This window comes from Merops nubicus, unplaced genomic scaffold, assembly GCF_000691845.1.
Source record: "Merops nubicus isolate BGI_N331 unplaced genomic scaffold, ASM69184v1 scaffold695, whole genome shotgun sequence".
In the NCBI taxonomy this organism is placed as follows: Eukaryota; Metazoa; Chordata; class Aves; order Coraciiformes; family Meropidae; genus Merops; species Merops nubicus.
Window position 1 is genome coordinate 26,884 of NW_008607357.1, and position 12,007 is coordinate 38,890.

Genomic DNA, 12,007 nt, shown 5'->3' on the forward strand with positions numbered 1-12,007 from the left:
AGTTTATTATTGGCTGCATAGTCTCCTCATCATGCTAAAGAAGGATCACTATATTCTGCTGATGTGTTGTTGTAGAAGATATGTATCCCCATATATTTTTTGTTTACATCATTATAAATATTTTTAAATTAATGATAAAGTTTTTTATATTACTTTAGATTTCTTTAGTTCTAGCCCTAGAGACAGATATAAGATTGAGATAGAAACTTCCTTAAATTTCATAGCCCTACCTTTGATCTTGTAGTAGAAAAGCTACTTTAAGTTATCCATAAAGTTAGGGCTATGAAGTGTAATGATTTCACTAACGTACAGAATGTTCCCTAGAAATCTATTACCATATTATACAGTAACTTTATAGCATTATCAAATAAATGATTTTGTTGTCATTTTTGAAGATGTCTTTCTGAGAAGGTTTCAAGAGATGCCTCTCAAGATGTGCAAATTTAGAATTACATCTGGAAATCCTCCTAGTAGCTGCAAGGCCACTGTATTGACTCCCTTCTGGTACAATAATCCTCCACAGCTTTATGTTCAAACTAATATTTCATTGTCTGGGAATTATTTATAACCATTGGTCAAAATGTAGTCTGAGAAGAGCCTTAAACATTTAAGTACTATGTCATGTGTGCATAGTAAACCAACATTGTTTTCCTCAATTATAGAAAAAGCTAGATGGTGCTTACCATGCAATGTCAAAATATTAAAATTAGTCAAAATATCATACTGTAATCAGAACCACTCTGGGCTTTAGCGTGTGATGCACGCACAGATGGAATTACAGATAGAATACAACTTGACATTATCAAAACATTGTTATGTACAAACAGAATTATGGTTTGGGGTTTATGTTCTGAGTGGAGGAAGCAGAGTTCCTTGACTACTTCTGCTGTCTTACCCTCCTGCAGAAAAATAAGGCTGTAAGTGGGACACAGTTGTATTTGGAAGAACAATTGTTATGACTAGTAAAGAAACACTGTGTGTACTTCTACATGTATTTTTTTCTTGAAAATAGTGAGTGAATTGCAATGTGTTAAAATTATTTCTGCATATCTAGTCCAGTGTTTTGACCATCAGTGGGTGAACTATTAAGAGTAATACTGTGGAATGCTGCTTAGCTGCTCAATTTGATTCTGTCAGGTTTGGGGAAAAAAAGTCAAGCAAAGCAGAACAAAACCCAACTTGTGTGATTTTGAAGCAGCTTGGAGAAATTAAAATACAAGAACTATTGAGAGATAAAAATTCAAGCCCCATACTCCCTCTTGTGGTTAAACATTAAGAATATGAAAAAAAATAATGTATATACACGCACACATATGTATACATATAAATATCAAGTATTATCTATACTTACAGAGAAAAATATATTTTAAAGACCTTCTAACTTTTTAAACAGTTCTGAGTTGCCTCAGAACATGTAATTCATCCTGAAGGACATGTCAATCATCGTCAGAATTGCTGTACTTCAGTTTTAATATAGTCTTCTCTCAGAGTTTTTCAAATGCAGTGCTGCAACTACTTAGCTTCCATGCTGGATGCAGTAGAATGTCCTAACTCACAAGAACCCTAATGGCTACTCAGTAAAGCAAATGGTTTAACTCTCAGTAACCTTATCAAAAGAAAAAAATCCATTAAGGGGCCATTTAGAGAATTAAAAAGGAATTTTGGTAATATTTAGTAGCCCTCCTGGACTGACAAGGAGCTCCTTGCTACTTGCATCTAACTTCCTTTTTCTGAACTTTAAGGCTTAAAGAAGTACAACTAAGAGCTTTTCTAACCTCAGTGGAAAGAAATGCGGTCACTCAGTTTACTTGCTTTTAATTTAAGAAAGGGATCATTTACATTTGCAGTTGTTACCATTTGAGAAGAAATAAAAGAAAAATTATCTTAAAATATGGACGGTTATTAGAAACATTGGCTACAGATGTGTTGATTCTGAAACACACTATGCCTATTTGTTCATCAAGGTTATGGTATGCTTTATGTATCGTTTGGGCTGAAATAGGTGTGGAAATGGCAAACAAACCCCTACTTATTATTTGTTTGTCATATTTTGTTTGTTTGTAATTATGTTTCTAATATTGTTTGTAATGCTTTTTCTAACAGTTAATGATTTTATATATTCCTTTTCTATGTTGAGGGTTATTGGAAAGGAATAAAAAGGAGGTGACATAGGGCTAAAAATCTATCTTAAAAAACCTAAAGGAAGTCAACATTTCCTTTAGTGTGCATCACTTAATCTTCATGTTTTTAGGTTCTTCTTATGATGAATTTGGGGTGTTAGATGTCACCTTTTAGGCACAATCAGAATGAAAATATGGAACAAAGATCACCTCACAACAATTCTAGTTGGTTTTGGTTTTTTTTTAATTGTGTTGTGGGTTGTTTTTTATTTCCATGTAGAAAGGTGACAATAATGGAAGACCCAGATCAGAACATTCATCTGAAAAACTTGTCTCTTCAGCAAGCAACCAGTGAAGAGCAAGCCTTAAATCTACTCTTTTTGGGAGACACCAACAGAATGATTGCTGAGGTGAGAGTTGCTGCTACATATATTACTTAGCACCACTAGAGTGAAAATTATCATAAACTTCTTACTTTCTTACTTCTTCATGTAAGGTGTATATTTTGGAAATGCTTAGAGACAGATAAGTATCTTCTTTCTGAGCGTATTTCCACAGTGCAAGAAAATAAGCATTTTGCTGATAATAGCATTCAATTTGCAAAGAGTTTTTTTGTTCTTGGTGAATGTGATTGGTGGTTGCTGATGTCATAACTTACTGCAGTTAAAATAAATAAAAAACCCAGAATTTTTATAAAACATAGACTGACTTTTGAAAGTCGCTTGTATCAATATACATTCACATTTAAAGATTAGAAACCATGGCCTTACAAATTATGTAAAACATTTTGACAGAAGTAATAAATTGCCTTGAAACAGTTACAGTAGGAGTTAGCAGTCCTCTCTTTTTTCATTCTTATTGCATAAATGTGGTGTTATGTGCAAAAAAAAACCAAATGGTACTGTGAAGCACATTCAAAATAAATATTTGCCAATATGCAAAGACAAGAGTTTTTTTACAGATTCTGGAAAATGCCAATGATGTATTTCCATATCCAAAATCTGTGGGGTTGTTGGGTTTTTTCTTCATACTTGGGAATGGAATGTAAATATAAAAAGTGTGTTGCGTAATATGAGCAGTGTCCATGTGTCTTCACTATAACACAGCTAATTCTATTTTAGAACTTTGTGGCTTTTCTTCCTCTGTCTGTCCCAAAATATGTATAATAAATCATTGATGAGAAAGACATTTAAAGTGTATGAAATAGTCAAATAGCTCTCTGTTCCTGCTGGATGACCATCTGCATAGAGGGGAATAAGTTTTTGTTCACAAAATATAAATTTGTTTTCTCTTTGTCAAGGAAGACTATTTCAACAGTGATGTTTCTGAGAATCAGGGAGACATTAAGGCAAGAGAGAATCAAAGTGTACTTCTGGGCTGTTAGTAAATATGAAGATTGAGGAACATGGATTCCAAAAGCTTCGACTGAGGCAGATTTCATTGAGGAAGTTTTATTTAGGCAGTTTTCTCATATATTTTTCCTTTGCAATTGCAGCAGGTACATTTCAGTACAGTTCAGTGAACTTACTGCGTTTTGCTTCCTCTTAGACATTCAGAATTGAAGACCCATTATTGTTTAACATTTTTGGCTTGGGGTGACTGTGGTACTTTATATGATTACTTATCAGAATAAGAAAATAGTGTTTGCAGAAATCTGGGATTAATGCAGTGGTCTAGGGTAGAGGATTTATGACGTCAACCTTTATAACTTTTTCTCCAGAGATACATATTTTTAAACCTCAATTGAGTTATGGTAACACTCAAAACCTCGAAAAAGATTAGGGCCCTATTTAAGTAAACTTTAAAGAGAAAGACACAAGATTAATAAACCTAAATAGAAAACGTAAAATAAATGCTTGATTCATCTTTTTTAATGATGAGGAGTTCGGTTGTGGAAAAACTAATATGTCTGCATGGATCATATATGAAATCTGTGGCCTCTAAAATTGCAATCTAATGCTCTACCCCTGAGATAACCGTCCTTTGAAGAGCTGCAGGACCATTTTGAAAATAAAAATTACAATTTAATTTCTGCAGTGCCTCTGCTAGTGGAATCTAGTTTGTCGTTTGAGGGCTGCATTTTGCACTCAGAACTCACTGTGTTAAAATGAAAGTGATCATAATATTAAAACTATTCTATAGGCTTCATTCATAAAATGTCAGAACCTAAGGGAACATTTATAACTGAATACTTCTTTCCCACACGTAACTATGTAGCTCATGAGAAGGAAAAAAGAGGAAGCTAATAAAATTTGTGTAGGATTGGTGTATACGTCCATTTAGGATCAATCCCTTGCTCTAGTTTTGACAAGTACTACAAGTTGTGGAAATGGTAAGATGGGAGATATCTGTGCACAGACACTGCTTAACATAAAATTCCAAATAGGAAGTTTTTGTCTCTTATATTTAGAAAGGAGAAATTGGCAGAGAACAAACCCAAAATAATTTTTAATATTTCTCTTAAAATAGCAAAGTAAGGTAAACCCAGTACCTTCCCAAGGGCAAGCATCAATTTCACAATGGTAAAATCTTTTTGAGACTTATATGGCTGAACACTGAAGTTGTATGTACAGTTAACATTTGGTTTTCCTCTAATGAAAGATTACTTAATTTTAATGAGGAAGGGAAATATTTTAGTGCATGGTTCTATACATATAATACTCCATGGCTTAAATTTGGAAGACAATGCATACTACACAGTGTTTGTTCCATCATTTGAATGTTTGGAGTACACATGGGGCAAGCAGTTAGCCTTTGGCAATACTTTAGTATGTTTATTTCAAGTAAGAATGAAATTTTTAAACATTAAAAGATAGTTGTGGGGACTGACTTGTGACCATTGAATTGGACTCATTCCCTTTTGTATTTATTTTTATTGCCTATTAGCATTCTCTTGAATATATTTAGAAAGCTACTGGTACTGTTCGAGTGTGTTTTTTATTGGATGAAATATGAAAAATAGGATTTGAATGTGTGAACATAGGATATTAAATGTTGCTTTGCCAAGAAGGCATGTTGTCAATGCTAGAGCTGCATTCCAGAATGAGTTACAGCTTTCTGCTTTCCTGGGTTCCTCACTGGTGTCAATTATTTGCACTCTGAGAAACCTCTTCTATGGTGTCATTAGCACTAAATGGCATCATCATTTCAGCACAAGTGCTTTCATTTCCATATGTGGTAAAAAAAATCACTGGTCATACGTACTGCTTTGAATAGTCCTTAAAGTGATTTGGATATAAAGTTTAATAATATCCTCACTGGAGAATATTCTTTACCTTAAAATTTACTTCAGTTATGATTGTCTAACTGTGAAACTACTTGTAGTAAATATGGAAAGGCAAAGTATTGCTGTTAGAAATCAGGGAAGCGTTAGAGTGTAACTACTCTGATCCTTATATTTTCATAGCAATAAACTTGCAATTTCAACTGTCAGACATACTTAAGTACACCTGAAGAGCCCCTTCACTTGTACCTTATTAATTAGAAAGGAAACTAAATTGTCTCACTCCTCTACTAGCTATAAAGACAGGAACTTACATACCCTTCCATATAGCATGGTTCTTTTGGAACTGGTGGAGCTTATATTAGAGTTTATGTTACTTAGAGAAATATTTCCACTGTTTTTCAACAAAGTATTTCTGCTCCTTCAGCCTTGCAGAGTCATACGATGTTCTGTGGTATAAACCAACAATGTGAAAACTCCAGAATATTCCAAGGATGAGTTTCAACTGGAGTAGCAAACTGTGCTATAGTGCTTGATAAACATTCTTGTTGGACACAATGGCTCTCTTCTTACCATCTGAACTGTGACATAACTGAAGCTGTTGGAACTTCTTCCTACAGTTATTCATGTGATTACAGCTTGAGACTGGACAAAATCCATCTGATATCAGCCTTGGATGCTATCGGTGCTTTTCTCGTTTCCCTTGCCCTTCTTCTTCAAGGAGTTTAATTGAAAGATTAAAACAAACAAACAAACCAAACCAAACCAAAACAAAACAAAAAAAAACACCACCCCCACCAACTAAGAGACCAAAGAAATCCTCCTTAAAACAAAATTTTGTAGCTTTTAACTGAGACATTCTCTCAAAAGAAATAGGAGCATTCAGAATCAGCCTTTATTAATTTACGCCTTGACTAGTCACTAATTAAATTATACAGGAAAATCATGTTCTTCTGATATCTAAATATTTTGTTCAAAGAAGAAAAGATTCCACTAGAACTGTATAAGCTGCCAAGTGCAGTTGGTTTGCAGTATGGACTGCATGTGTCACCTGTGAAATCTTTTTCTCCCAGCTGTCCTGAACTCTTTTTTGTATTTTCTCTGAGTGTATTTGGCAGCCATCATCAATACATTATTCATCCACATAGTAGCAGCTTCTGTTAGTCTAATAGTGATTTTCAAAACAGTTTTTCATATGCTTTTCTCCTGTTTAAAGAAACTTTCTTCTTCACAGAATCACAGAATGTTAGGGGTTAGAAGGGACCTCCAGAGATCGAGTCCAACCTCCCTGCCAGAGCAGGACCATCTAGTCTAGGGCAGGTCACACAGGAACGCATCCAGATGGGTCTTAAAAGTCTCCAAGGAAGGAGACTCCACAACCTCCCTGGGGAGCCTGTTCCAGTGCTCTGGAACCCTTACAGGAAAGAAGTTCTTCCTCATGTTGAGGTGGAACTTCCCATGCTCCAGCTTGTGACCATTGCCCCGTGTCCTATCACAGGGCATAAGTGAGAAGAGATTGTCCCTTCCTTCCTGACACCCATCCCTCATGTATTTATACACATTAATTAGATCCCCCCTAAGTCTTCTCTTCTCCAGACTAACAAGCCCCAGGTCTCTCAGCCTCTCCTCATAGGGCAGGTGTTCCACTCCCCCAGTCACCCTCGTAGCCCTTTGCTTGACTCTCTGGAGTAGATCTCTGTCCCTCTTGAAATGGGGAGCCCAGAACTGGACACAATACTCCAGGTGAGGTCTCACCAGGACAGAGTAGAAGGGGAGCAGGACCTCCCTTGTTCTGCTGGACACACTTTTCTTAATGCACCCCAGGATAGCATTGGCCCTCCTGGCCACAAGGGCACACTGCTGTCCCATGGACAACTTGTTGTCCACCAGGACTCCAACAGGACTCTTCTTAGGTCCTCAGTTATTAAAAACTATTTAGACCAGTAGCATCCTATTTTTGGCTATTCTTCTTAGTGAAAACAACATTTATAATAGCAGATGCAACAAATAAAAGATTTGGGAAATACATTAATTCTTGTATTGGGAGGAACTCGTGTAGTGTTTAAATTGATTTAAGATAGATAACAAATTAAGATGGTAACTTAGGCTCCAGCAAGTTTCTGGACCTTTCATGCCCTTATATTCCTTCCTCAGATGTTTCATGCAATATTGCTGTGCTGCAGGTTCTTGTTTAAGTAGAAACCACCTTCTTGGAAATGTTGTATGAATAGATATAATGGGTTTAAGTCACAAAGTTTCTATACAGCTTATTTAATTACAGAAAACACAGATACATAATGGTTCTAGAGAAAAAGGAGACTGAGTTGTTTGGCTTGAAAGGTCTCTTGTACATATTTTCCAAGATCAAACAAAACACTGATGCTTTACCAAATCATGATCTTCAAAGAAATCTTACTGAATTCCTCTTTGACCATGCCACAGATGGGCAGCAACAGATGACCTGGCATTAATTCCTTTGTAGTGTTCATGTGATATTACAAAGCATCTGAAGTCTGCTTATGTGGTTTATGATGTCACAGAATTCCTGGAAAAAATTATTTCTTTGTAAGTAACTGCAGCTCATCAGTCGTTCTATATATAACTTTCACAATAGCAACCATCTGCTGAGAGCCAGGCCACTCCTCTCTTTCTTTTTTTTTTTCCTTCATCACATCAAATTAGTGTGAGGATGATTTCATATACATATGGTTTGAATACTGCTAAAACAGCCCGTATGAGCTCTGAAAGCCACTAAAGGAACCTTTTAGTAGGCTTTGAGACACTGTCCAGAAAATTTTGTTTGTTTTCAAGCTTTCTGAACAGCTGAATGGTAATACTCAGAAGTTGCGTATGTAAGATAGCAAAAACCAAAACAAACACCTAAAAGGGGCTTATTTTTGGTCTGAAGATGCTGACAAGTTGTAATTTCTGTTACTATGTGCTTTCCATCTACTTGTGTGGTAAAAGTAGCAAAGCGTGGGGGATAATGACTGCAATTAGCATATCACAATCACATCCCTTTTAATAGTTTAAATTTTTATTACTATACATTTCCTGCAAGAGTTCTAACAGAGTTTTGTATATATGTGAACTATGAAGTGGAGATAGAATATTTTCTAAAAAGGAGTATTGATGCATTGATTAAAGCACGGTTCTACTCTGAAGAAGGACTTTATAAAAACAGCAGTTTGGGATTCTGTCCAATGATTTCCAAATAGGCATCACTCACTTTACATGAAAAAAAAGTTGTGGAGAGAGAAGCAATGGAATTTCCAATGACCAGTCCAGCAGAATCTGCTTGGAACATGTAAACAAGCCGTCGTTAGTGTAATGCTATAAACAATAAAGAACTAATAGGCCAAATATTGCCCATAACTTTTGGAACAGAGTCCTGAAATTTTTTTACTTATGGGCTTTAAATTTTTGATGCTTCTGTTGGGGTTAAACAGGTGTGACTTAAAAAAACATTTTGAAATATGTGAGGTTTTGCTGCGTAGAGAAATTTAAGTTTGCTTAAGAACAGGGGGTGTTTAGCCTGGAGAATAGGAGGCTCAGAGGAGACCATATCACTCTCTACAACTACTTGAAAGGAGGTTGTAGAGAGGTGGGATTCAGTGTCTTCTCACAAGTAACAAGGTGTAGGACAAGAGGAAATGGCCTCAAGTTGCACCGAGGTAAGTTTAGGTTGGATATTAGGAAAAACTTCCTCACTGAAAGTTTTGTTAAGCACTGGAGCAGGCTGTCCAGGGAGGTGGTAGAGTCACCATCCCTGGAGGTATTTAAAAGATGCATAGATGAGGTGCTCAGGGACATGGTTTAGCAGTGGACTTGATAGAGTTAGGTTAATGGTTGGACTTGGTGATCTTAAAGGTCTTTTCCAACTGAAACAATTCTATGATGATTTCTTCTGCTTCTTTCATAGCAACCTCTACTTAATGCTTCCATAGCTACACCTGTATTGGTATTTGATCTGGCTTAAACTTGTTTGCAGTAGTGTGACCAATGCCATGACTGTAGTGCAGAGTGCCCTAAAATATCAGTTCTGTAGAGGAGAATGTCCTTAAATATTAATGCTGTTGTGGATTTTGAGCTGGAAAAAAAGAAAATATCCAGTCCTGCTTCGCAGAGCTGCAAGTATTAAAATTATAGCTCTCATAGTAAAATAAGTGAAGCTGGCTCTGATTATTCATGGAATCAGAATTGCTGAATAAAGTACATTTTAACACCATATAACTTTTTCTTAGTGTAACTGCATTTCAAATATGTTTGGGAGTATTTTCTTGCTTGACACCTTTCCGTGAGCCTGTTTATTTTCATTCTCCTGCTACAACTCACTGCCCCTTCATTTGATCAGCTTTGCCTGTGAATACAGCAGAGCATGTGACTCCACTCTGGTGCTTGTTTCAAAGGATTGTGAAAGGATCCTTAGAAAACAGGCTGTTAGAGCTGGTGGCTTACCTATATTATTCCAAATTCCCCATCTGTATAAACTAATGTTCAAAACTCTTCTCCCGTTCCTTTGGAGCTTGGCTTTATTAGGTAAAGCAGGCCAAAATAAAATGGTGCTAAGACTGTAATTTTATTAATTCATTCCCCAATAACTACAAATATACACTACTCCTGCACACCACCCACTTGTTCACATACTGTGTGCTGCCATTTTCAATTATTCTAGCACAACTGCTTTCAACAACTGTGCTGTGACTGATCAGAAAACTGATCCAGGTTAAATATCTATGGTTTGCAGACTGGATCAGTCCTGAAAATAGCTCAGTTGTGAACTCACTATTAAGTCTGGAAAAAAAATATTGGGAATTTGAAGGGGAGGCAATTCAACCAAGAGGTATATCTGTTTGTATTATTCCTGGTAAAGGAATATTCAGCTTGCAGGTCTTTCTGTTAAGAGCTATTCTTCTTGGAATAGCAAGACAATACCTTCAACAGGCTATTTTACATCTAGAATGTTTCATACCAAAGCAGACCATGGTAAAAAAAGCAGTGTGTTGGAATCACGGGGTATGCCTGGTTAAATAATTACTTTAGAATAACAGAGGAATAAATTATAGACAAAGGATTAATGTACATAAATTCATGAGGATTTTTAATCACCTTTTAAAATAGCCATAAATAAATACATATTTAGTTGCTAACTCAATAATTTTTATTTGTTTCAGCTCCGTATTTTTCTGCAAGTCAAGTATTTATGCCCTGGTAATGATGTAGTCATACTTGTTATGGTTCATGAATAAAAATACTACTTGTATGGTAAACCTATAACCTATATATATGTTCTAAAGGTTTAGCTATTCATAAAATGAAGATTATAAGGAATTCCTTTAGTTTTAAGTTTCCAACAACAGCTTGATAAAACTAAACAAAAGAGGCCTTAGATGCTTGAAGATTTTATTGTGTTTTGTTTAAGAAGAGAGAGGTGTATATCTGATAGCATGTGGTCATTTGGAATTTAAAATTAAATATCTGAGAACTGTTTAAATTTTCTGTTCTGTATTTCAAATACATTGGAAACACCATTAAAGTCATACTAAAGCTGAGCATCTCTAAAAATTGACCAGCACTTTCTGTGTCTAGTTAAGGAAGTATGGCAGTATCTGTTCTAAATAAATATATTTAAAGCCAACTTTTATGAAAACTCTGTCATGCTACATAAAATTTTGGTACTGATTTTGCCAAGTTATTTTTTTTCCTTAAAAGTAATGAAAACATGGAATTCTAAAGCCTTGTAGAAAGTCCTAGCCTTAGTTACTCTGGTAGGTATATAGACAAAAAAAAAAAAAATGGGCTTATGAATGGGGAACTTATAACCTCTTGGAGATCAGGAATTAGACTTTCCCTCTGACTGAGGTGCCCTTGTCTAGTATTTCTCAATATTTCTCAGCGTAGTAAGGCCAGCATTTATTTATTAAATTAATATTGTAAATTCTTCCTTTCTTTTTATTGTAGACACCAGTGAATCAAGCCTCAACCAGATCTCACTGCATTTTCACTATTCACATCTCCAGCAAGGAACCTGGATCTGCAACTATCCGACACTCCAAATTACACTTGGTAGACCTTGCTGGATCAGAGCGTGTTGCAAAGACTGGAGTTGGAGGTCAGCTATTGACAGAAGCCAAGTATATCAACCTGTCATTACATTATTTGGAACAGGTAAAATTAGACTAGAGTGAAACATTTCTTCCTTTACTACATTCCTGTAATGTGCAATGTTTTGGAAATCTAGATTCCAATATTCAGTTAGTCATAGGATATTTATTGTAGTCTTTTAAAATGTTTGAGTTGATAGCTCTTCATTTGAAATAGCATATTTTTATTTAAGAAAAGCTTAACAAACACTAAGTTTATAGTAGGTGTTTAAAAAATACTTTTCTTGTCTTTTTTGGAATACTGAAGATATTTACAAGATTGCAGCTCTATTTCTGTTAAAAATGTTCACTGTGATATTCTCCCCCTTCCACTTCTGGGATTAGGATGTATCACTCAAAATCATTGAACTAAAAGTGATTGGGTTTTATTTGGTTCAAGCATTGTAATATGATAAAATATAAGGCTCTACTCTCATGTGTTGTTTTATTCCTTTACAAGTGTGAATCTTTCAACTCTTTGAGACAGGAGTTAACCTGTTAATATAATATATATATTATAA

The 12,007-nt window shown here is 35.4% G+C and overlaps 1 protein-coding gene across 1 annotated transcript in view; it reads left to right on the top strand.

Annotated features, from left to right (window-relative positions):
* LOC103772563 (kinesin-like protein KIF6) overlaps positions 1-11,511 on the top strand; it is a gene marked incomplete at both ends in the record, with an annotated part of 37,702 nt that extends 26,191 nt beyond the window's left edge. Inside the window, 2 exons of the mRNA XM_008939897.1 lie at positions 2,401-2,530; positions 11,305-11,511. Coding sequence (XP_008938145.1) covers positions 2,401-2,530; positions 11,305-11,511 — 337 coding nt within the window. The remainder of the gene's footprint in view (positions 1-2,400; positions 2,531-11,304) is intronic.
* Positions 11,512-12,007: the final 496 nt, after the last annotated feature.